General features: G+C 33.2%; 1 protein-coding gene and 1 long non-coding RNA gene across 3 annotated transcripts; one reads left to right on the forward strand and one right to left on the reverse strand.

Annotated features, from left to right (window-relative positions):
* The first annotated feature begins 2 nt into the window (after positions 1-2).
* Positions 3-19312, forward strand: PhKgamma (phosphorylase kinase gamma). Of its 2 annotated transcripts, none has more exons than XM_089244629.1 (14): positions 3-159; positions 3603-3783; positions 6366-6544; positions 8514-8568; positions 8678-8743; positions 9769-9841; positions 10766-10856; positions 10989-11079; positions 11690-11719; positions 12919-13042; positions 14328-14408; positions 16235-16276; positions 16413-16529; positions 17420-19312. In XM_089244629.1, the coding sequence occupies exons 2-14, from the start codon at positions 3686-3688 to the stop codon at positions 17561-17563; spliced, it is 1191 nt and encodes a 396-aa protein (XP_089100755.1). In that variant the 5' UTR covers positions 3-159; positions 3603-3685; the 3' UTR covers positions 17564-19312. The 2 variants fall into 2 exon arrangements, with proteins under 2 accessions (XP_089100755.1, XP_089100756.1); XM_089244630.1 differs by lacking the exon at positions 3-159 and adding an exon at positions 301-402.
* A 1019-nt stretch (positions 19313-20331) lies between these two features.
* On the reverse strand, positions 20332-20944 carry LOC149076914 (uncharacterized). Its single transcript, XR_016194126.1, has 3 exons — positions 20829-20944; positions 20565-20622; positions 20332-20401 (listed from the first exon to the last, which is right to left on the reverse strand). It is a non-coding gene; the product is annotated as an uncharacterized LOC149076914 (long non-coding RNA).
* Positions 20945-27606: the final 6662 nt, after the last annotated feature.

The raw sequence follows: 27606 nt of genomic DNA on the forward strand, positions 1-27606 counted from the left end.
CCGTCGTCATGGTACTTTCACTTTTGTTGTTGATATTTTGTTGTGTCCGATATTGGTGAGCCTTTACCTCTTTGGTTAACTAAAGATCATTAATGCGATGATTCATTTTCGAGATGACACAACACAGCTCAAATCATTCGATGACTTCAAGTTCCTGAGGTAATTGTTCATTTATTTTTCAATGGTAATGATCCCCGTTATAACTTTTATGCCCTTGAACATTTCGCAACAAAACAGTCATTAATTTCTTTCTTTCTTTCACTTTTATTTAAATGCGTCCAACTTTTTTGTTGTTTCCCCATTGTTGTTTCTTTGGCAGCGTGACATAACTTTCATTTTATTTTACATGGTCATAAACTTGTGTTTGAAATACACAAGGTGATATCAAAATCCGAAATGGTGGTAATAGTTTAGTGGGTGTTATTATAGTAATGATTGAATTATTCGCTTCATGCATTTGAAAGCATTGGCTCTTAATCTCTTATTATTTATTGTCAGTTGGAAAATAATTTTTTTGAGCATTATGTGGATAAAAAGATATTGGCAGCTTTTTTTCAGTATTGCATGCATTCTTAATTCAAAATTAATTGGGACAAATTAATCTGAGAAATAATGTGCACCATTTGTTTCAAATTATTTGTAAATGGTTGTGAATCATAAAATATTGCTAGAGTGATTGAAAATCTGAGTATTCTTTTCCCTTGAGAGAATTACGATCATAATTTTCTCTTGAGGTTACCCAGGAAGTTGCGGTCCTGGGGCTACCTACCATGCAGATCTCAATACCTATCGCTGCAGATCTGAGGATGTGTTAGTCCACCAAATGGTTTGTCTACCATCGGAAAACTTTTCTTTGAGATCATGGACAGACAAGCCAACATACGTAGGCATTATTTCGATCAGAAGAGCAGGGCCATAACTAGGCTGGAGCAACTGTGGCCCCAAACTGAATGGTACCCCACAAAAATATACACTTAGTTTGCATAATTATAGACATTTTGGGGGCCTCCAAGAAAAAGTCTGTCCCAGGGCCCCGAGAAAGCAGACTCTAGCCCTGCAGAAGTGATTTGTTTTGACGATTTGTTTTGCACAAACACAGAACAGTGTTTGTGCTGCCAGAATCTGGAACAGTCTGCCATCAGAACTGGTATGCGCCACCTACGCAGGATTTTCTTCCCCTATTGAAGATGTAGACCTGGCTCTGTATATGAAGTATTTTCCTTACCATCTATTTTTATTTAGTATTATCATTGTTTTTATTTATTATTACTTTTCCAGTGTAAGTGCATTGCATGCCTTCTGGGGTTGTTGCAAATGAAAATACTACCAGGCTTGGATGAATTTTCAAAAATTTACATGTCCAATCGGGCATGTAACTGGAAATAATAGATGCCTGAGAGACAAATATCACCAAATATTATATGCCTGTATTGAAAAAATTATTTCTGTTTTGACCTCTGGTCGATAAAAGATCCATGCCTGCTCAAAATGTTTACATGCTTCTGGCATGCGGTGCAAAAGCATTAATCTAGCCTGAGCTAACTTAATACTATTAACTATTATGAAATAATGAACCTCTCTGCTAATTATACAAAGTATGGTATCTTCACCTGATAACAAGGAAAGATAAATTTCGGAAAGAAAATTCATTCCCCTGGGGGAAAATCGAACCAGCAACCATTAGTGATGGTAGTAGACTTGAATGGAAGCAAGTATTATAACAAAGGGTGCATTTCCCACAAAACATAACCAAGCCGATTCAATTCTTGGCAAAAATTATCAATAAAATGTAATTTTTCAAAAATGCACTATGATCTATTTGAGTATCAAATGTTTGTTTTAAAATAAGTAAAGTTTAAACCTTGTTATGGAGTGAAACCTCCCAACAATGGCCACTGATGGGACAGAGAAAATATGGTTATTATTGGGAGGTTACAGTTGTTAAGAGGTTCAGTATTCCCCCCAAAAATATATATAAGCCTATTGGCTATTATAGTATTATATGTATCTATAAGAAATTGAAATTTTTGATTGCACATAAAATTTTACTGAAATAAATATGCATCAAACTATGCATACTTTGACCAGTTCAAAGATGCTATTTTTTAGCGCATGATATTTACTTTGCATTGAAGATATTACTTTTTTTTTTGCATGATATTTACTTTGCATTGAAGATATTACTTTTTTTTTTGCATGAAAATCTTGCGATTCAGCACATTTTTTCTATTGTTAATTTCACTCAACTAACAATTTGTCAAGTTCTAGATATGAAATGCAGCTGTCTTTAGCAAAAAAAATGGCAGTTTCATGCAGAAAAATAGGTAGTACTGTGCTATAATCCTTGTATCATGGATGTGCATTCTTTAAGAGATCAGACTCTCCTTCGGATACAATCAGCTATTTTTCTACGTTAACTTATCCAATCCAGTATTTTTAGTTGGTGCGTATCCGAACATCCTTTTTCAAACAGCGTGGAAACAAAAGAACTACCTGGGCTATGACATAGCCGTGTCACATTTCAACCCTAATTTATGCCTTGTTGTTTTCTTAAAGTGTGTCTAGTACACCTGTTAGCAACTACTTGAGAAACCCCCGGGATCTGTGGACAATGTTTTAAAAACTATGTAGGGAAGAACCCAAAGTCTTTTATGCTTGCAGGATTCAAAGAAGAAAAACTTGTTTAGAGCAAATCTTGAGGACTATTTTTACTTATAATATGTATCGCTTTTCTTTCATTTCCATGTTCGAAAGTGGTCAATATTGGAGAAATTCTTGTTCAGAAGTTGATCACAATGTTAATCCAAAAAGATGCACCCCATTCTGCCAAGAAAATGTGGTCGTTGTTCAGTGGTGACTGTTATGGGAGGCTTCACTGTACATAGTCTCCTTGTATTGCAGGCAACATCATGCACCCCATTATTTTATGAAATCCACTTTTTTCTACAGTCAATGTTCGATATAAGAACCCCCTTCATCCCTTTGAAAACCGACATGTTTGGAAGGTTGTTATATTGAAAGAAAACCATATATTATAGTCGTTATATGAAACATTTGGGACTTATCCTATATTAGTTGTTATAACAAACATCAACTGCATTGGCATATGCAAAGGGGGTTTTGGGGTTTTAACCCCCCCCCCCCCAAGCTGAGATTATAGTGTTATTTTGCAGGAAAAAACTTAAACCCCCCCTTCCTTGAGAGAATTCTGGGTATGCCTATGATCAACTGTATATGTAAGTTAAGTCTGCCCTGTTATAGCATTTTTAGGTTATAAAGCACCATGCCCCTCCAACCTCCAGGACATTCATATTATGCACAACAATATGCCATTGTATTTATCAGTATGTAATTCATCATTGAATTCCCTTGAGGGATGTTTAGGAGGTGCATGTAAGGTTAATTAGTAGTATGTAATTCATTATTTTAGCTAATAGGCTATTGCTCATTAATGCTGTTTAAAACAAACTCAATATATATATGTGTCACATAATTATGTTTTATTCATGAACATAAATGCATCACTCTCTTACATGTGTATGGTTTCAGAAACTTATGTTATTGCTTAAAATTAATTTATAATTCAGTCATTTGCATTTTAGGTTGTCATCATTTTGTCTGGTGGGCTAGAGTAAGTTGTATGCCGCAGTTCTATATAGAAGTATTTCAAAGATTATTTTGAAAGATGGTATCAGCACACAAAGAAGACACAGATGAGCTACCTGATAAGAATGTAGCAAGGGATTTTTATGCAAAGTATGAACCAAAAGAGGTTCTTGGAAGGTAATATTATACATAAAGAAATAGTATAAAATAATATTATGCATAAAAGTCATTGATAGATTGTTAAAATCTGGTATATATGTCATCTGGTCAATCTCTCAAGGGCTCCACTATATCATGGGTGCCATGCTTCCAATTTTTAAGCCTTATCCTGGTTGGAAACCAGATTTTTCATATCTTTATGGAAAAAACCTCTAAAAATATTCAAATTGTGCTTTGCTTAAATGAAAAAATCGTTAAAGAAAATTAAGGCTGGTAGAATTTATCGATCAATCAGGTGGGTTAATAGATCGATAATAAAGATAATTTTACAGTAAAACAATTTACAGATAATAAATTGTTAATCACAGTTAAAATTTTTAGTTGAGTTAATCGACTCGATCAATTCGATTTTATGAAAAATTTGCAAATCAACTTTATTTATTTCAAAAACTGATTAGATATGCCTTATAAATCATATTTAATACAGAACATTTTCGCTAAGTGACTTAATTAAAAAATATTTGAAACAATATTTCGACAGAATTCAATTTATTGAAAACTAATGATTTCAATTTATTTCAAACTGAGTGTGATTGAAGTTTTAGAAGACGAGACCAAAATTTATTGTCTCCACTATGAACAGTAGTTTTTGGTATTCTTGCAAGCATCAGCTCATCTCTTCACAAGTACCATTCGAGAGGAGTTTTTAGAAAAACAGTCAACAGTATAATCGAAAGTAGAATCAAAATCTGTGAATAATAACCAAAAATAACCGTTAAAAAAAAATGATAAGATCGAAATGAAGACACAAAAAATTTTGGCAGTTATTATGCTCAGCATATTAAATTGCTTTAATCGGGCAGCTTTAATTTCTCAACCTATTACTATATATGTTTACCTCCACCGAATAGGTGAGCGAAATAAATTATATTTTTATAGCATCTATTAAATGGTCAGAAGCAGTATTGGATTAAAATTTGATTAATCAGTTAAAAATATGAATCGATTTTCAGCCCTAGTTAAAAATCATCATCAACAAAATTTCCAAAAAATTTAAATAAATAATGCATATTCCCCCTAATTATTTTGAGAAGTGTGGTAAAAGTTACTTTCCATCTGGTAATATTAGGATTGATCAAATGAAAAGGTGACAATAACCTCACCAATATATATAAATGACATATATCCTTCTTGAGTAGGTAATGCACAATCTTTTCAGTCTGCAGGCCAGATATGCTGTATTTCTGCCACTTGCGGGCCAGAAATGTATACAGGGTGATACAGAAAAGATGGGGAAAACGTTAAGAGGTGGTAGTACATACAAAAACAAATGATTTTGTCAAAGCAAAAAATAAAAATAAATATAAAAAAAAGAAAAAAAGCCTTTTATTCACTAATGATGCAGATTTGCACACTGTTTCTTCTTTTTCCCTAGGTTAATTGCATGCATAATGTTCTTTTTCTCCTGATAAATTTACACAGGAATGCAGTTTTAACGTTTGCGGAGTGGCCATTTCGAAACACGCTACAGCGTTTGCGTTTCATGTCAGACCCATGCATTCTTTGATGAAAATTGTTTGTATTGATGTGTACTATCATCTCTTATTAAAAAAGTTTGATTAACCAGTTAAAAATTTTAATCAATTCCCAGCCCTAAAAAAACCTCTTTCCAGTCCTTGCAATACCAAGTTGATTGTTTTCTCGGGAAAAATATGGAAATTTTATACATATATAGGATTTCCAGTATTGGAAATCGGCAATTGTCACCAAATAAGGTGCCAAAAGTTAGCAAGTTGCATCATGGCTAAAATTGCCAAAAAGTCCCCAATGACAGAAAGTGAAGTGCTACTGCAATTCTCTCTCACAGTAGATGAAAATGAATTCTACAAAAAAAAATGTTTAGTATGACAAATATGTGGCACAGTATTCATTATTTATATTATTACATAATTTTCATTTACTAATGAAAATCATGTCTATAAATATGTCATTGGAGATTTTTTTGGAAATGATGCAACTTTGCTTACTTTATGATACATGTTAATAATTTTCATTTATTAGTGAAAATTATTATCTATTAACATCTATCATAATTTTCATTTATTAATGAAAATTATGATTGATGTTAATAGATGAAGTTATTGGCAAAATAACTTCTATTTGTAATTCTTTGATTTCAGTGAAGGATAAAAAATGTTAGGCTTTTTGTTGAAAATACAAAAAAGGGTTTTTTTAATTAAATCAGAACAGCTAAAAATATGTGAACATGCTGAGAAAACATGCCATAATTATGACCACCCTATGCCAGGCTGGACAAATCATAAAAAAATCTAGGCGCCAGAACGATTTTTTAGGCACCACAAAATTTTTTTTACCTGTAGAAAAAGGTCCAAAATAATGTTTGTTTTTTACTTTTTTCAGACATAATGACCTACTTTCATGTTAAGACTTTATGAATAAGATACAAATGCATGTCATACCAATAATAAAAATCATCTGTTGCTTCTTGAATCTTTTCAAATGCACGTACAATCATCATTCATGAGATATTCTCATATGAACAGAAGTACAATGCATCCCATTATCCATTTTATGACTAGAGGTGTCAGTAGCACAGTCAGAAGATGTGTAGAGAAAGATACCGGGAAAGAATTTGCAGCCAAGATAATTGATATAAGTGCCGATTCCGAAGATACTTCTAGTCAAGGTTTGAGCCTCAGGGAAGCAACTGTTAGAGAAGTGAACACTTTGCGACTTGTTGCAGGGCACCCATTTATTAGTAAGCTATACTAAACTAGTTTGTTATTTTTTTCACTTTTGAATAGTTTGATTTTGCTATTATATTTTTTAAAAATTAGTGTTGTGTATTGCTCAGTATTTTGCTGATCCTTTTATTTAAAAACTTTTGAAAACAAAACACTGTATAAATGATTAATTTTACCAGTGCCCAAATTTCCATAGATTCTTTTAATGAAGCATATTTTCATTGTTGCTAAATGTCTTAAAATCATCTGTCTTAAAAATATCCTGTTATATATATATTTTTTTAATGGTTTTATTCACTTAGTGATGATAAATTTATTCATTTCAGAACATTTATTCTGAATTAAAAATCATTTTGATCATTAGGGCTCAGATTTGTATGGCCTTAAAATTTTAGAAATATGCAAGCATTTATGATCCAAAAAACAAAAATATTACAAAATAATGCAAATTTTAAATTTGCATTATTTTTTACCTTCTTTCTCAATTAATGTTTGTTATCTTATCAAATTAAAAATTAAACAGTAAATGCTTCAATTCACCTAATAAAAAATTCAAACGATTTTTAATTAAAACTGAGTCAAAATTGAAATGGAAATCACACTTGCCTTCATGGGCGGAGATACGAGAGGGGGGGCATTGCCCCCCAGCGTCAAAGATAGAGTCAACTGATCTAATGTATATATGTATTGACATCATCATCGTGCCCCCCCCCCCATACTTCCAAGTCTATCTCCGCCTATGCTTACCTTATACATAATTTTCTTTTAAAATATTCTGGAATTGCACTAAATTATCAAAATGTATGGTGAAATGTTCAAAAAAGAAAACCGCCATAAGAGTTAGTTTCTTCAAGGAAGCCTTGTTTTAAAGCCAAAGTTTTGTTTCTGCAGCCTCGTTAACTGTCACTTTAGCTGAACAGCTTTATATATTGCTTCACATTAAATCACTTTTGTACTAGAACCTTTATCATATTTTAAAAAATGAAAACAGTATCATCAATACTAAAAATATTCTCTTCATGTAGAATAAGTTCCTTCACTTTTTTTGTCTCTGAGCACTCAAATTTGGGGAGGGCCAGAAAAAGGAGGGGGGATGCAACTACCTTGTATAGGAATATTGAGGGGGCAGCAAATTTTAGAGATAAAAATTAAAAATATATATATTTATTTACTTCAAAACATGCAAAAAACATTGTTATAGAGATTTGATGTTCTGCAGTGAAGGGGGAGTACTATTTAATTGCACATCCACCTTGTAAGCATTCTCTGGGAACTTCTGGCAAATTGGTGCATGTGTCGTTTCTGTGGAATGCGTGTTATGCGTTTTGTGAAATGCTGTCTTCTGATTTTGGAAGCAAACAACTTGGCAGGGTTTTTTTTTAATTTTATTTATTTCACCTATCACATCATGCGTGAATTTTAAATTTTCAGCCAACCACCAACTATGCAGTGGGGTTCTAACATGGGTCCTCGCTATGTGAGTCCATCACAATGTTCCTACACAACCGCATAGCAGGAAAAGGGCAGCTGCAAAATGAAGTCCCCCCTCCTAAAAAAAACCTTGTTACAGCTCTTACTTTAGACATGACGAAAACACGTTGAACCCAAAAATTCTGTGTTGGAATGAGTAAGATCTTTTGCAAGTGCTTGGCGTGCCACCCTAGGTTCCACTTCGAAAGCAACAGGTCACCCCCAGAAAAAAGTAGTAATAGTTATCTGGGAAGTAGAAGGTTCCCTGAATGAAAAAGATTTAATTGGTACAAAATTTACTTTTAAAGAATTCTTGTCTTTTTTTTATCTTGTTATTTTATCTATGCCAACAGATAAATGTTTTTGGTGATAAATGACCAAAAAATATGATCAATTTTTTTTTAAATTCTTAAAATGTGATTGCTCGAAAATGCCCAAAATATCACTTGTCATAGAAATCTGAGTCCTGGTGACCATCAAAATAACTAACATATTACTCACTTTGTATTTCAGTTGAACTTCATGATGTTTTTGAGTCATCAACTTTCATCTTTCTTGTTTTTGAATTGTGAGTTATTCATTTTCAGTTTTACATTGCAGATTTTTGTTACATACCGCAGAAATGTATCTAAATCATATTCACATGTAAAAAATATGTGCTTTATCAATTTACGCAGGTGTAAACACGGTGAACTCTTTGATTATCTTACTAATGTTGTGGCCTTATCTGAAAAGAAAACAAAGTAAGTATTCACATTACTTGATCTTTTTTTATATATCTGCTGAGTTGAACAATTTTATTGCTTGTCTTTCATAAGCATGCTTAAAATCATAGCTGGGAGAGGGAGATTATCAGGGGGGGGGGTGTCTGCCCCCAGAATGTTAGAAAACGACTAATATATAAGAAATAGCATGCTCAAGTCCACTGTTCTATTTGTTTCTTCGCCGTCCTAAAATGACAGTTGCCCCCCCCCCCCACCCTCAAAATAAATATCTGGCTACAGCCCTTAGTATGCTTATATGTATGTACAATGTCTGTTTCTAAGTGATATATCTGCTTTGACTCAGCGTGTATGCATACAAATATTTTTAATCATGACTACATTAACATTAATTCAGTTCACTTCATTGCGCCACAGTCATTTGATGTAGTTCTGAAAAAACAGGTTAATTTTCAGTTTGAAACAGAATTTAAACAATGGCAAAACATTAATTTTCTTTCATCTCTTGAGTTAAAAGTGTTGCAACTAAACATAGGACTGCTATTTTACTTAGCTCATGAATATTTTTTTTTTAAAAAAAGGAAAAAGTTTAACTCAAAATGTCAAACTATGGCTCCTATCAAAAAAATGAATTAAATTTTTTTTAATGATGAAAATCAAATATGCTAAAGATATTGCTAAGTAGAGCATAGAAATTTGGTCATTCTCTCATGAACGTCAACATATCTCATCTGTTCTGGGCAAATAGTCCCGAAATTGCCATAATCAGGTAATTGGGGTGGGAAAGCAGCCTCACACAGGGGCGTCGGAAGTGTTTCGAACCTGTGGGTGCCCGTCTTGAGATTCATGTAGGAAATTTCGATTTTGAATCAATTCTGTGGGTGCTCGAACCCGCTCTACAAACTTCCGTGGGTGCTCGAGCACCCCCGGCTCCGACGCCACTGGCCTCACAAGATGTAATATCTTCTTCTCTTTACTTTTATTATCAAAAGAAAATACTATTGTATATGGTTCAGCCTACTCAGTTTTGTTAATTGTGATTGCAGAAATGTGATGAAACAACTGTTTGAAGCTTTGGAATTCATTCATTCGCAAAATGTTGTTCATCGGGATCTTAAAGTAAATTTTATTTTTTATTTGTTCTTTAGTATGTTTAAATAAAAACTTCAGTTTCTTTATCCATTATTATCAGTTTGATTAGAAATGATCTCTCAATTCATTAATTGTTTTTGATGGTAGCCTATCCAAGCTAATGTCAACCAGACCTACCTCAGATAACCAAAAGTTTGTATAATAAAGACTTTATTATAATTAACTCTTTAAGCTGCAATTGGATATCACTAAACCCCCCCCCCCCCCCAAAATGCCACATCTTTTTTAATGAAGTAGGCTTTCTTTTGATTCTCAGCAGCCGAAAACTGAGGGATGTAGGGAAAAGTTTTCCATTGAGAAATCAACTGTACAAAATATCTGTTCTTGTCAATGCTAAAATAAGAGGTTTGGAGAGACGTGGAAGTGAGATATCATTGCAGGTTAAATTAAATTTAAAAAATAGACATAAATTATGAAAATTACACATTTGCATAAAGATTATTTCAAATTCTACAATGCAATAAAAATATCAGATGAATACAGTATTAAAATTATATTAACGTACTGTATTGCACTATCACCATTTACATTTTGAATATTGTAAGTACTTTGAAAACAGTGCCTTCCTGAGACTTTCCCACTGTACTCACCCAGTCCTGTTCAGAATCATTCCTGATGTCATGGCACTGCTTTCTCTTCTTTCATTTGAAATAAAATATAAATTTTATATTTGAAAAAAAAAATTCATAAAGAATTAGGGAATTCTATGGAAAGCTTAAATTTTTAATTAAATTTAAGCTTGGTTAATATCAAGCTGAAATTTTTCATAATTATCAGAGAGCTGCTGGCTTTTGTAGAGTAAATTTTTTTTACATGTGGAGTTTTTATTCTAAAATTTTGATATCCTCAGATGTCTATTATATCTAATGTGGTTATCAATTTTAATTTCAGCCAGAAAATATTCTATTAGATGATGACTTCAATATCAAGCTGACTGACTTTGGGTTTGCTCAAGTGGTGTCACCCGATGAAAAATTATTTGGTAAGTGGGAAGATAACGCTAAACCATATAGTTATTATTATTTTATTTTTTAACAACATATAGTCTAAATCGTGTGGTGTTAAAAAAACTGTTTTGAATTTACAATTTTCTTTTAATTTAATATTTCCCCAGAGTTATGTGGCACTCCAGGTTATTTGGCACCTGAACTCCTTCGGGCATCTATGTATGAAAATGCGGATGGATATGGAAAAGAAGTGGATGTGTAAGTTAAATTATGAGTGTTTTCACAAGTTCGTAAATGCGCATTTAATATCTAGGAATTTATATCTATAGTCAGGGCTGCAACTGTGAGGGGTGGGGGAAGCAGCTCTGGTGCTCCTGGCGCTGAACCAGAGTGGGGCGAGGGCACAAATTTTACACTTTAAACTCTACTTCAACATTAAAAGGACATTACTTGTCCTGGCTGACCAGGCATCTAGTTGTGACGTTGTCTGTGGTGGTACTTTTATGAAATGGTTTATTTAAGAAAGTATCACGTGTGTTCATAATTTTACAAATGATTCTGTGAAGCACTACGCTTCAAAAATTAGGTATCACTTGCCCATCTTTTGTTCTATTCTTGTTGCACCATTAAGGATTTATATGTTTGTGGGTGTTTGTGAAAGCATAATTTTTACCGTCTGATCAATACATAATTTAGATCCTAATTTGTAGGTTTTGAATAGTATAAATAATTCCTAATTTGTTGTATAGCTGCTGGTTTGCAAAAAATGCAGGGGTAGCTGGACTATTTTGGTATTACTAGAGACATTTTTTTTTCTTCAAATGGTCCATACAAAAATTTTTCTGAAGTTGTTATTTGTCTTTTCCAGGTGGGCATGTGGAGTTATAATGTATACCCTGTAAGTATTTTCTGTTTTGTTATTTTATTTTTATTTTTCGTATATTGTGTACTAGCTATAATACCCTTGTGCTGCCCGGGTTTTCTTCAATGAGGCTTTTTGGATCACATAATATCTCCCTCTTTCTTTGAGGGACATACAAACCGTGTCTAAGTTAACCAATATGACGACTCATGAAATAAACAAATCTAGATTTAAAGAAACGTAGAAATGAATATATATTTTTATCCTTTTTTAAGGAGCATTAGGTATTTCGATTTCGATTCCCCCCCCCCCCCCCCCCAAGTTATCCATCTGCTTTCAAAAATGCTTAGTTAAAGCTGTGGAATTTTTTCGATGTACTTTTTACTTGCCCATAATTAATTTTAAAGTATCCTAACCCGCATAACTTTATGCAGTTGAATATCAAAAGACAATTCCGTAGACATTAATTTTCATGCTTGAGGAGATGTAAATAAAAAGTTAAAATCAATGTTATTGCATGAATGCCCAACTCAAAAGTAGGTCCGGCTAATTACTTCATATTTAATCTCCTGGGCTTTGTATATCTCTAAGCAAACTTATATAAATATTTAAAAAATCGAGAAATCTATACAATTTTTAAAATTATTGATGTGGCAGAAAACCCCACCAAATTTCCACATTTCTACTGTAAAATCGGCAATTTTAACACTTATTTCTATGGGGATCATCCTTTGCCTGACCCTCAAAGTGATGCTGATAATGGTTATGGCATCTATTCAAAAAGTCTCATTACTGGGAGGATTGAAAAAATGGCAAACCATTACAAAGGCATAAACTATTATACATATAGTAACAGGATTAGAGAAGTGAAAAACCATTGTAAAGGCATATACACGTCAAACTCATTGCTAGGGAATTACGGTAACCAAAGTAAACATTCCGAAAGTGATTGTTGAGGCCCAAAAACCATTGTTGTTTGACAGTTTTTTGCCCGTTTGGGGGCATTTGCCCTGCTCTGACAAAATTTTAAAGTAGCCTATCATTCAAGTCGGGTCCTGTTTGGTATATATGCAAAATTTGGTGACGATCGGCCTAAAACTGTATATTTGTATAGAGAACATACACACACAGACATACAATCAATTTTAAATAAATAAATATATATATATATAGATAGATAGATAGATTCTATTTCAAAGGTTTTTTGTGTAAATTTTTTTTCATTTTTATTGTAGTCTAGTTGGTTTCCCACCTTTTTGGCATAGAAAGCAAATGATAATGTTGCGTAACATCATGGATGGTGAGTACAAGTTCTGCAGCCCAGAATGGGATGATATAACAGATCAGCCAAAAGACCTGGTAAGTTTCTTTTATTTGTCCCTTTCTTTCTCTGTCTAAAAAATATTTGGTGTAATTCAGGGCTTGACAAATCCTGGTTGCCAAGTTAGCATGGTGACTATAGAATCAGCATTACACCACCTAAAGATTTCTATATTTGATTGCTGCAAATTTTCCGCTTTCATAATGATGCTTCTTTCAACATGAAAAGGGGGTCACTAAACTTTGAGAAGGGTGGGGGGGGGGGACACACATCATTTAGGACTGTTTTTCTTGTGGAGGGGGCTATGCGTGGCTCTTAAGAAATTTATCTGGCACATAAGGTTTTTTTTTTTTAATTTGCAAGCCCTGTTTATTGATTGGTAATTTAGTATCTCATATTAAACGTATTTGTATATATATGTATATATTTTCGATACATTTGTGCCTTTTAAATATTTTGATGTTAATATCATATAACAACATTAACAAAGCTGGATCTGCATTGCATTCTTAGCTATATTGGATTTATGATTATACACCTATAAATTTGCTTAGATAAAAATATAAATTATAATTTGCTTAGATTAAATTTTTCAAACATAGTGATGAAATTACAACTTTCATCTTTGATTAAACCTTTATCTCTGACTCAATTTTATGTGTAACTAATATTTAGTAATTTACTTTTCTCTATATGCGTAAAATTTTTTAATAGACATAGAAGACTCTCGACCATTAATTAAGCTCTTTCTGATTTTGAAATTCTATATATTTTGTGTGTTCATGTACTTTTTATAATTTCACACTTCAGTTTTTTTCGATTTCACATTTCAGTGAAGAGTTTTTTTTGTAGTACAGTAGAGACTCTCTCTTGCTAATCCATTACTTATCAGACCAGTGTAGGCCAGATTACTGGAAGTTAATTGAAAATGCCCATTAAAAATAGTATGAACTTCTGTGCACAGGCATGCAATGACGTTTTCTGCTATACTCGTAGAGGGGCCATTCAAGTATTACGTAAGCAGATTTTCAGCCATTTTTTACCCCCTCCCCGCGAAATTTCGTCAGTAGCTTAGAATATTTCATATCTTCAAAAACGGGTGGTTTATGACGTAAGCAACCTTCAAACCCCCCTCCTCCCCTTGTCATCAAAAGTCAGCAAATCTGGAACCCCCCCCCCCCCCTCGATGCTGACGTAATGCTTGAATGACCCCAGAGAACCTGCTTAAAAAGGCTGGATTATTGAGAGTCTACTGCAGCCTAATTGAAATAGTTTGTTAAAAATTTTCATTTCTGACAATCAGCTCGTGTTTTCATTTTTCAGATACGAAAGCTTCTTGTAGTAGATCCTGGAAAACGTATCAGTGCATCAGATGCTCTTGCTCATGATTTCTTCAAAATTGTGGTGAGTGATAATTTAAAGGGGGGAGGTATTTATACATAGGTCTTGCTATATAGTTCCCCTATTTTATACATTTATTGAACAATATAATTTATATTTTCAAACTATATGTAGTTGAATCAAAAATAGTTACATTATGCATATCTAATGGAAAGTATGTTTGTTTTTTTACATAACCACTAAAGGAATTCAACCATTTATCAGAATGCACTATTCTTACCGGTAGAGAAAATTAATTAGTTTTGTGTAACCAGTTTGAAACTGCTTTCTTTTTGAAATTATTGCCTTTCATGATCTTTTTTCATTTTACTAAATAAATAAAAAAATCTCACAGGAATAAGTCAAGGCTATAAATTTGATGTAGGGAGAAGAGAGCCACATGACAGTTGCATCTTTCCAGCAGAGTTTTTGGTTTGTAGCTTGTGTGGAGTTCACGTACAGCACACAATGATCCCATCCCTGATTTTGAATGACGTAATGCACACTTCTGAATGAAATTTCTAGGATGCTGGCGATTTTTTCTGTGTGTGTGTGAGATTCATAGTTACCCCCCATTAGGTATTGAACTCGTCATACAGAGTGCATATCTATAACTGCACTTGCCACAAATAACTGATGAATGGTTGATCTTAGAGGCGTACTTCGAATAGGAAAAAGTATCTTAAGGATAATGGGTAGACCTCAGATATGTTATTCATGTTGCAAGGGGTTATATACTTATTAAAATTAAAAAGTTATATGGTCATCCTGTCCTGAAAACCCCAATTAGAAAGTTGATGCTCTGTCTGTTCTGAGGCCAAAAAAAATTCCTGTTTGGGAGTGCAATATTCTCAGAGATATTTGAATTTAAAAATAGAAGAAAAGCTTGGAAATAACAGAATAAATGAGGGATTAAGCCTTGTCCATTAGTTTGTTCTTTCCCAACTTTTCTCTGATTTTGAATTTAAATATCTCAACGAATATTGTACTTGGAAACATGAATTTTCTTTTTTTGGCTCAGGAGAGACAAGACAACTTCCTAATTGGGTGTTTTAAGACAAGGTACCCCTATAAAAAGTTAATTTTTTCATTTTAATAATTATACAACCCCTTGCAATATGAATGCCATATCTGGACTCATAATTGGAAGTATGCCTCTAGGATTAATGGTTTGCCAGTAATTTGCAGGAAGGGGAATTAGCTATGCACCCAGTATATGGTAAAGATTTCAGTATTGAATATTAGTTCAATTAACAATATCAGTACAGTTTAAGCCATGTTGCTACATGCACCTGCAATTTAGAGTGAAAGTCTGGTCAATACATCATCACAAAACTTGTAGCAAATATGCATAAGGGCATGGCTGCAACTGGGGGGAGGGGGGTTAGGCAGGAGAGTGGTGTCCCAGTGCCAGACCAGAGGAGGTGCAAATTTTACCCAACCTCTCCTTCAACATTATAAGAGTGCCAAAATACATTCCTGCCCTGACTGAAGTTGCATCCCTGCATAAGGAAACTAGACCAGTTGTTATCAACCTTTATTGACTCACTGAGTCCTTTTTAGTGTACAATTTCTATGATAGAACAGTGCAAAATATCAACATTTATTTTAATTGTATCAATTTACTGATTTATATTATTCTCCTCGTGGAGTCCCTGGGAAGTGCACACAGAGCCCTTGGTTGAGAACTGCTGAACTAGCAAATGTCACTTGTCTCCTGAAACAATTGTAGAATACATGCAATTGCTTCAGGAGACAATGCTTCATGGATATGTTACCAAATGGTGCCAGGTGTAACTTGCACTTCTTTTCACATTTAATACATTCTTATATATTTTTTTTATTTACAGACTACAAAAGGCAGAAAGTTCAATGCAAAGAAAACGTTCCAGGTGCATAATTTTTCTATGAAATGCATGTGTTATTTTTCATAAAGTTGAATGATAGGATTAGTTTCAGTTGCGATTTAATTATTGCTGTAGCTTGAAATGACATCATTTTAGTTATTTTTTTGGTGTGTTTCCATAGTTTGGTATAATGTGCGTGAGAGCAATGATAAGGCTGAAGAGGTTGAAATATACACCAGAACCATTGTCAATTGATATTGCGAAAATTGACCCATACAAGGTCAAAACATTGCGTAAGGTAAGTTTAGCTAACAAATTCAAATTGATTTATTTTGTGTTGATGTTTGCGACATATGTTATATATCAATTTTATGCAGTACCGGAAAAGATTGTGATGGTTTGATTATTTTCTAGATTAAATATTTTTGAAAGTAGCTTTTCTTTGTTTCTGTTGCAAACACTTTACTGCATCTCTGTTTAATGTGTACATCTCAATAGCATGGACAATTTTTTTTTTCCATCTTTCTACTAGACCATTTTTTAATGCTAGAACCATTACCTCTAACACCAACTCTGCTTCTCAGAAACATAGACATATAGGCAGTTAACATGCAGTTTTGTCAGTTCTCTTTTTAGTTAGTATTCTACGGTTAATTCAAGAACTTGATTCATTAAACAATTGCCTAGAATGAACACATGAGCCACAGTCTTCTGACAAGAGCTTCGGCACTGGGGACGATATAAATGTTACTTTTTTCTCTCTTTTTTAACATTTACTACGTTAGAGTGTGTGAAATTCTGGCGTAGGGATCCACAGAGGACCGCAGTCTAAGGATCAAGACCCCCTTCAAACTCAAATTATTGGTGTTTGTAGGGGCAAAAAGACACTGAAACTCATTCTTGGCAGAAAACTAAGAGATATTATAGAGAAATTTGAAAAATTCCAGCATCTCAAATTCGGGTTTCAAAGTTTGAGACACTTCTGTACAGTCAAACATTTGTGAATAGAACCTCTATTACATTCAATATGTCAAAATAACATCGTTTCCTTCTGTTTAAAGCAATTGAGTTCAACTGTATATTTTTATTATGATTTTTTCTTTTTTTTTCCTAATGCTGTGGTATATTATTTTAAAAAGTGGCTATTTATATATGTACACTAAGTCTGCATTTGTCTTTTTCTCACAGGTTATAGATGGTTGCGCGTTCAGAGTATACTGCCATTGGGTTAAAAAAGGTGAAATGCAAAACAGAGCTGCTCTTTTTGAAAACAAGCCCAGAATTGATCTGCGTAACTTTTACACTGAAGCGCTCAAAGATTCAGTATCTTAAAGCGATCATAAGCTATTTGAAGGTTTAAAAAAAAAAAAGAAACTCTTTCCTATCCTCTTCCCCCATCTCATTCCTTCATCTTCATTCAATTTTGCTCCTCCCATAAGACCCCATTACAATGGATTTAGTGTGAAATGGGCTATTTATTACCCAAAGAGGAAAAAAAGGAAAAGTTGTTGCGTCCTTTTATTTATTTTATTTTTTTTCAATCATATTACCATATACTTCTGGAAATAGTGGTTTGTTCCTGTCTTTGGAAGTTGTGCAACTGTAATTTTGTGTTGTTGAGGAAGATTTTGAATTTTTATTGTTATCTGTTTTCTCGTTTCGTGATCAAATTTGTTACATATTTAGTTATAAAAAATTATATCGAACACCTCAATCACATCATATGTGTACATCGAAAGTTTTGATTCTGTCAGTTTGGCAATAACCAGTTGGTTCTTTTATGTTATGAATTATTCTCTTGTATTTCGTGTACAATATTTCAAAATTTGATACTTGAATGAATCTGATATTGGGCAGATGACATTTTATGTTACATTATTGCCCAGCACAATGTGGATTTAGTATTATTTTGTAATGTAAATTATTTTATTTTTAATGTTGTCTCTGGTTTTTCAGAGTGATATATCCCGGTGGGGAAAAACAAAACGAGTATACTGCTATTATTGCACATCTTGAATGTGTCTTATTCTCAAAAAATTCTTATCTTAGATTGGAATAGTATTGATAGTTATTCTGAGTGGGTCATAAAATAACTTCCCTGATGTATACGAGTGCTCTAACACCCATAAAAGTGGACAAATGTGAATAAATTCAATATATATATATATATATATAGACATACGTAGAGTTTTCTCCGGGGGGGGGGTGGTTCCAATTCTTTCTTCTGAAGTAGGGGGGGTTTAAGTTTTTTTTCTGCAAAATAACATTGTAATCTCGGCTGGGGGTTCCCTCTTTGCATGTGCCAATGTATATAGATGTTTCAGAGTATGCATTGGAGCAGGAAAACAAAAACCTAACTTTTACAGTTATGGCCACAGCAAAAATATTTAGAAAAATTTAAATAGCAACACATGATTTTTTATGCATTGCAATGTGCTCAGTGCACTGCAAAACCTATGAATGGTACCTATAGCATGATAAATTCAGGGCACTAGGTGCAGACAAAGAAATATGTGGAAACAACTGATGCAGGCTACATTATTGAAGCATGAAGTCCTCCCCACCAAGATGTTAGCGCACCAACCCCTTGGTGAGATCATCTTTCTTTGTCAGCATACATGGTGCTACAGTAACCATTTGAATGCTGTTCATTGTTTTTCACTGCATAATCGCTTAGCAATGTATAAAAGTGAGGGTTATTTTAATTTTTTGAAATTTTGTTGCTGAAACCATAGCAGTGAGTACATACTTCGAAGCACTTATATCTTGAATTCCATTCGATGATTTTCCTACCACTAGGGGTTCATATATCTGTTAAGTTATTTTATGACCACCCTGTATGTTTAGTTGCATTTGATCTTAATTTTCAACGCTGATCTGGCACAGTTGTGGCCCATCAGTTTGATAAGTAAAGCAATAAGCTCTACAAGCACATATCTATTAGCATTTGTTTGAACCAACTGACCATTTAAAGTATCGTGAGATTTTTAAAAATCAATGTTGAGAGATCTGTTATTTTTTGCATTCTTAAGCAAATTAGTGAAAATTGCTTTGAATTTAATAAAATATGTAGATCCGTGACAGCTTTTTTTTTTTGGGTGTGTGAGTTCTCAAGAAAGTTTTTTTCTGTCGGAGATATTGCTGTAAAAATTGAAGTTTCTCTATTTACAACTGCCAATATTATGCTTACAATGTATGCCAGGGGTACACAACATCTGCATAGGTGCCGATTGGCAGCTTGTCACAGGGTGAAATATTTTGTTGCCAAAGATAAATGTGCAAATAAAAAGAAAAAATAGAGGTTGGATGTAATTTGGTTTGTGCTACAGCCATCAGGCCCACATGTAATCACACATTATAAATCGGGCAAAATAACCTCCAGAGTTGTTCGCTTCCAAATTTGTAAGTGGGGTGGCAGCAGTTCAACAATGTGTAACAGGCACACATTCCTTAGAAAACAAACTTCATATTAAGTACATAACACTTACACGACATAAAATTCTGCCACGTTTGCTAATTTATAAATTCCCCTATGGAATATCTATGAGCTGCATGTGCAATTTGGTTTACAGCAACCATTCCATAAGTCTCTAACTGGAAAAGTTGTGCACTGCAGATATAAATATAATATGAAATGCAGTCTGTTCCAATAATAACCGAACAGGATTATCGATTCAGAACTTCCTCTTTACGCTTTCGTTAAATATGTTTGATCCAGAGCTGAGCGATCTGCAAATGTCATGGGTCACCTCATTAAGAACGTGTCACTCGAGTAATTTATAAATGTGCCGTGGAGCAGCATTTAAATGCTCCAGAGCTAAGCGACGAATTATCCGTAAATGTCGCAGGCCACTTCATTAATTAACATTTTATCTTAGGTTATTATTATTCATTAATGTTTTATAATTATTAATTGTTCTTTCATAATAAAAGAAATGAATTATAAATTTTAATATCTAAATAAATAATGTACTTGCGTGTTTCCTGAGAGTGCTACATTCATCATATACATTATTTTGATCTGAACGTTATTGCTAAATACACATTTCAGAAAAAAGACAAAATCATATATAAAAAAAATATATAATTTATTTGTTTCTTTTACATTGATTTTTTTAATAACAAAATTGATCATTGTTTTTCTTGTCAAACGAATGAAATCGTAGGTTCCTGTGGATTAAAATAAAAACAATTTCAAAAAAAAAAAGGTAAAATTAAACAATGTAATTTAAAAAAACGCTACTAAAAGAAACTTACGTCCAAGCGATCCATATGTAAATCAAGTAAAATTAATAATAAATAAAAAATTACAGAAATATATGTTTTTACTCACATCTACAATTAATTTGCTTCTGTCCTACAATTCTTCTTGCAGTGTCCGAATCAGTTACCTAAATAAAAAAATTTTAAATTGAAACCATAGTTGAAAAAATAAAAAAAATATGGAATTTTTTTCACTTTAATTCGTGTCATGTTTTTTTCATCATAATGCAGCGTAATCAGGTTGTAAGTTTTTGACTTCTCTCGTTGGTTTGGCTATAGGATAAAAATAACAGTTCACATTATATATAAATAATAAAAAAAATGTTTCACTTACAGCTTTGTCTCCAGTTTCATTCATTATTAATATTGGTTGTTTCTAGAAGGATTGATTGGGTGATTTATATAAACAAAACTTTACGAAAAAACAAAACTTACAGCCTTCAGTAGACCCAAAACCTTTTTTATGACATCAGTAAATAGGGGAACTGTTAAGAAATCATATCTTTTCATCGTGCATGTTTCCAAGTGCGTTCATGTTCCTAACATCAATGGATGCAGTATTCTAAGGGCCGTATTCACCGACATGGTTCAAACCTGTAGTTACAATTTTTGGATAAGAGATCAACATAGATTGGTTAAAACCCTGAATTTAACCAATCCGTGTCGATCTCTTATCAAAAAATTGTGACTATAGTTTAAACCATGTCGGTGAATACCGCCCTTAAGAGATGTGGAATTCATTCCCAGAGCCCAGTTGAAGTCTGGTGCTGGGCCACATCTGTCTGTTCCTTTGATTCGGCTGACGAATCACCAGTAAATGTGGCGGGGCACTTCAGTGATTTGAAAAAAAAAAATGTGTGGTGGGTCACTTCATTGATTATATTAATTACTAGCTGATACCCGGCGACGTTACCCACCCCGTAAAAAATTTAAAAACTTATTATTTTTTTAATCAAAAAATTTCTGCATCAAGTAAGAAAAAATTACAGAAATATAATCATGTTTTTATTCACGTCTAATTTTTTCTTTTTCCATCTGGTGTGTACATGTACAAATTTTTGGGATTACCAACATCTTCGCCATGAATGTTTGTTAAAGTATTGAAATGAAAATTAAATTAACAAACAAGCTAAAAATTATTCGATGTTGGAAAAAGCTATGGAATATTCTGTCGACGTGATGTCAGGAGTTGAAAAAAAATTGAAGATTCAAAAATATATATCAGGTGGGGAGGATTTATATATTAAAAATTAGAGGGGGGGGGGGGTTCGAATATTTCTCTCGTCCAGAACGAATTTGCTGCCATCTGTTGTAAAAATACATGATCAAATACTGTATTTAACATAAAGATATCATCTCTATAGATTAAATTAAAAAATAATAATGATTTCGAAAATTTGGAAATAATTTTTGTTTAATGAATTTTTATTATTTAATTTTTAACCCTTAGAATTTCCTACGAATGCCAAGGATCTTCTCCCGTATTTTCGGCTTACATAATTCATAATTTATCTCCTCTTTAACTTCGATTAAAATATCATATAATCGATATTTACAACTTAGAGGAGAAATAGAGAAGTCATATTTCTTCTCGATGACTTACATAAGTTTATAATATGTTGTGTATTCTTTTTTCCCCTGTGGCGTCATCTCTCGCCCCCCTTACGTAGGTGCAGAGGCGAAAAAAGGGGACAAGCGAACTGTTTCCCTTGCGTGCCCTACTTCTTGCTCAGTGTGTTGCTCTCGCGCAAGTGAAAAAAAAGTTTCTCCTTTTTTATTATGTGGAATTAATATTGTTAACCTATGTAAATAGTTTTTAAAAATTAAATGAACTTAAATATTATCAACCGTTTCTTCAATTGGAGTCAGAATATACATCGTCCTCAATGTGTACCACATAACTATACCCCTCTTGGGTGAAAGTGAATAAATTTATATTCTTCTTTAAAAAAAAATATATAATGTGGCTCTGATCACAGTATTCGTAAGTTCTACCTGATCATTTTCATCCATCGTTACGAAAGCTATGAGCTTTAAAAAAAGCACCTCTCTGAATGCCAGATAGATAAAAAATTATTACTATTATACTCCCGCACGTTGCGTCTCTCTCTCTCTCCCCGTGGATTTGAGTAGACTGAAGCGCGCATGCGCTAACTGCGCTCGCCCAACACCCCCTATCAAAGCCGCTCTTAATGCAGCTTTGCCCCCTATAGATAAGATCTTATCTATAGGGGGTGTTGGCTCGCCTCCGTAAAAATTATCCAATGAGCATCTACTTGCCACTTATACGTGTGGACACTTTCAAGAAGAATCGGTAAGTTAAAATCAAGTTGCCAACTAAAGCACTTGTCTCGTGTAAACGGGCCTTTAACTTACCGATTCTTCTTGAAAGTGTCCACACATATAAGTGGCAAGTAGATGCTCATTGGATAATTTTTACGGGGGGTGAGCGCAGTTAGCGCATGCGCGCTTCAGTCTACTCAAATCCACGGGGAGAGACAGAGAGACGCAACGTGCGGGAGTATAATAGTAATAATTTTTTATCTATCTGGCATTCAGAGAGGTGCTTTTTTTAAAGCTCATAGCTTTCGTAACGATGGATGAAAATGATCAGGTAGAACTTACGAATACTGTGATCAGAGCCACATTATATATTTTTTTTAAAGAAGAATATAAATTTATTCACTTTCACCCAAGAGGGGTATAGTTATGTGGTACACATTGAGGACGATGTATATTCTGACTCCAATTGAAGAAACGGTTGATAATATTTAAGTTCATTTAATTTTTAAAAACTATTTACATAGGTTAACAATATTAATTCACATAATAAAAAAGGAGAAACTTTTTTTCTCACTTGCGCGAGAGCAACACACTGAGCAAGAAGTAGGTCAAGCAAGGGAAACAGTTCGCTTGTCCCCTTTTTTCGCCTCTGCCACCCACGCATCAGGAGAACGTTTTTATTGTGGAATTCATTTTGATCCCCTACAATTTGCAGTAATGCTTTATTTCCCGCCTTTGTGATTTTTCGTAACTTCGGAAATATTTGGCATCTTTGTTCAGTTTTGGCGATGTCCCGTATTTCACTCGAGGAAATATGGTCAGCTTAATCAGAGGGTTTGTAAAACTTCCTTAAAAAGGGAATTTCTCCATTTACGACGTGTGACGTCATTTCGAAAGAGAAAAAAAAAGAGGCTTCATGCACGACGATCAAATACTGTATTTAACATTATAGAAATATATATTTAGTGTGGTGTTGGCTTCATGCCCCACAAGAAATGCCTTAGGGATTGTTTTCATAAGCGGGGATATTTTTTCAATGAAGTAGGGAATTTTTAGGGACAATTAGGAATTTTTGTAAAAATTCGGGAGATTTAAGAACTTTTCGGGAGGTCGAGCGATGAAGCTAAAATTCGGGAGACTTGGCAGGTATACATATGGATCGTTTGAGCGTAAGTTTCTTTTAGTAGCATTTTTTTAAAATTACATTGTTTAATTTTACCTTTTTTTTTTTTTGAAATTGTTTTTTTTTAATCCACAGGAACCTACGATTTCATTCGTTTGACAAGAAAAACAATGACCAATTTTGTTATTAAAAAAATCAATGTAAAAGAAACAAATAAATTATATATTTTTTTTATATATGTTTTTGTCTTTTTTCTGAAATGCGTATTTAGCAATAACGTTCAGATCAAAATAATTTATATGATGAATGTAGCACTCTCAGGAAACAAATAAGTACATTGTTTATTTATTTAGATATTAAAATTTATAATTCATTTCTTTTATTATGAAAGAACAATTAATAATTATAAAACATTAATGAATAATAAATGAAGTGGCCCGCGACATTTACAGATAATTCGTCGCTCAGCTCTGGAGCATTTAAATACTGCTCCACGTCACATTTATAAATTACTCGAGTGGCACGTTCTTAATGAGGTGACCCACGACATTAACAGATCGCTCAGCTCTGGATCAAACATGTTTAACGAAAGCGTAAAGAAATAGAGTTTTGAATCGATAATCCTGTTCGGTTATTATTGGAACACAGACTGTATCATAAATATATAATCTAAAATGCTTTTATTTCACACCCATTTGAAATGTGTTTGGTTTTTATGTTGCTGTTGCATTGAAGGATTGGCATTAACTCTTCAGAGCAAACCCCCCGGCCATAATTTTTTATTAAAATTTAAAAACCCTATAATATTCACATACGTGAGACATTTAAGTAAGCTTGACGTATCTTGAGAGAACAGATACGTTAATGAATAAACACACACTGCAATCCAAAAAAAAAACTTTTTCGCATTATGGTTAATGTAATTAGTTTTATTCTCTCATACCACACACACGCATACAAGGCCCGGACTCTCTCTCTCTCTTCCAGGATATTAGCCATGTAACCGGTTGGGCAATGCTGGGAAGGATCCTCTATATTGGGAAATAGTCTGTTATAATGTCACCTAGGGCTATAATATCAATTGGCAGTCCAGACAGATTCCCACAGACAATGTTAATGAACCTTTCTTGTAACGTTGATAAAACGCAACAACCTCGGATATAATTTAAAATTTTCCCCAATGCTGTTTGTTACAATGGGGTTTTAATAAGAAATTTTCAAGATTAGAGCTGATTACATCCAGGGAATGTTTGCCTGTTGTTGTATTTATACCTAATTGAAAAAAAAAGATTTGTTGGATGTTTGGCGTTCCGACTTGCTTATTGACATGACCACTACACACGTAAGATTTTCGTGTTCAGCCATTCCTGACCTCTTATAAATGTTCCATTTTTTTTCCCGACAAATCTTGCTTTAATTCCCATATTTTTACTAGAATCAGGAATATGAAGGCGATTTGCATAGTTTATAAATTTTATTATAATAAATATGACTATAAATATTCATCTTGTGTATTTGCCAAGTTAAATTTTTTTCCTGTGAAATACATTTCAGCAGACTTGCTGGAGAATTGTTTTTATCACCAATGGTTATTTATAAACAATATTTGGTAATTTTGTTGACATTTGGCTACATGTTTAATGAGAGCCAGCGATGTCCCATATTATTTATCCCCCTATTTCCCATACTTTTCTCGATTAAAACGATTGCCCTTAAAATCATAAAGAAATGAGAACTTCGCAAAAAGTATTTGAGAAGTCTTGAAAACATCAACCTCAGTTATAACGACAAAATTTTGTGGAATCTTTGATGTCACATGAAAACCTAACATATTTCATGACATTAATAGACAAACAATTGAGTAATAGTGAAAAATTTGAATAAATTGCTTTCTTCTGGGCCACACAAATTTAGATGCAACTGCCAGAAGATAAATTATAGCATAAATAACTGTCAGATAGATGCTGATAACAGTTGATCCTGCTTATAACATTTTCCAAAATACCATCAGGAAAAAACACGAGAAAACTTTTAAGCGGGAAATATCAATGATTGTATTATATTAATGGTTGAGACTACGAAACTGCTTAAAAGTCCTGTTATAAACGGAATCCACTGCAGTTTTTAGAACCATTCTCGGTACCCAGAACAGTTATCATTACCAAATACTTTGTTAGTTGCAATAGCTTATAATCGTTCGTATGCTTCAGACGAATTAGGTTGTTATACAATTTAACTCCTATTTAAGAGAGTATCGTGTACCTTCATTTATTTTCTTACCTCTGTATAAAGATGTAAAACTTGTATGATTGGATGTGATATGAAGTCAATCTTTAGAAAAACAAAACTATATTATGTCTTGATGGCTTAGAATGAAAACCTTGTACAGTGAGACATCGATACTTGATATGATAAATCCCTCGCTACAATAATATTTTTTCATGTTTGGAATTTGCTATAGTCTCGATACAATATCCTTTACATTAAATCCCATGATATTTGAGATTTTTGAAACTGCTGAAAAAAATATTTTTTGCTCAAAATCATTCAGAATTTCACGTCAACTTTGTCATCAGTTTTTGTTCTTACGAGGGCATCCCCCCCCCCCCTCTTTCTGTGTAAGACAAGAAAGTGCAATACTGTAAACTTCTTTAAAAAAGATTCCAACAATAGCACAAATCTGATAACGTGACAATGTTGCTTCTGGATATATTTTTTTCTTGGTTTGCAGAGCATCATTATATCAAGGTTTCACTATATATCAAAAATTCCCAACTTCACAAGAACTAAAAAAGGCTTGTTATATAGCCATAGAACAACACGTATATGGTTCATTTTTTACTTCATAGAGAGCAGTTGGTTTTGATTATTTTTTAAATATATACAATAGGTGAGATACAAGGTTCCCTTAATCTATAACACAAAAAATTATTAGGTTTTAATTCTAAACCATTGATATATAGAAAAGTTCTGAGAAAAATCAATATTCTGGATAATTAGTTTCCTCTCTTGAGAGAGAGTAGGGTCTTCAAAGTTAAAACCTGTATCTTTTTGCTTCCTAAAATGAAATATTCTATAATCAGTGTTTGACGACATCATTGCCACTGCCATCCATCACATAGGGAGACCCATTCAGTATATATACATTTGTTCCAAGGAAGAAATAGTCTACCCGCTTTCGTAGCTTAGTGATAGAGCACTATGAGAGACAAGGCTTGAAGTCCCTGTGAGGACAGAGATGAATTTGCTTTCCTAAACATCAATGTATCTTCATACAGTCAATTTTCCATATACATAGAATTTTGTTTGGTCAGTGCACCAAATTGTTCTGGGATACAAGTGTTTCAAAATTTGTGCAAATCAGTTTGTTTTTTCAAATGATTATGAGCTATTTAATAGAAAATAACAGATTAAACTTATGAATTGAAACATTACTTTTAATAAAAGTTAAAAAAAAAAAACTCAGAATTTACGATAAATGTTGGCCTTTTTCACAAATACCCAGCATAGTCTGATATTGCATTGATGATAGTCTTGAGTTTATCATATGTGTTTTATTGTAGTATGCCACATTTCTAAGATAAGCCCCAAAGACAAATGTTCTGGGGTTACAAGTTCGGTAAAGAGGCAGCTTAGGTCCACGCATAATGACACGATCAACAAAATATTTTATTAAAAATTGAAAGCATTCTTTTTTGGCATGAGT

Source organism: Pholcus phalangioides, unplaced genomic scaffold, assembly GCF_987345545.1.
Source record: "Pholcus phalangioides strain wild (caught in Gottingen) unplaced genomic scaffold, Ppha-v1.0 ptg000015l_1, whole genome shotgun sequence".
Lineage (NCBI taxonomy): Eukaryota > Metazoa > Arthropoda > Arachnida > Araneae > Pholcidae > Pholcus > Pholcus phalangioides.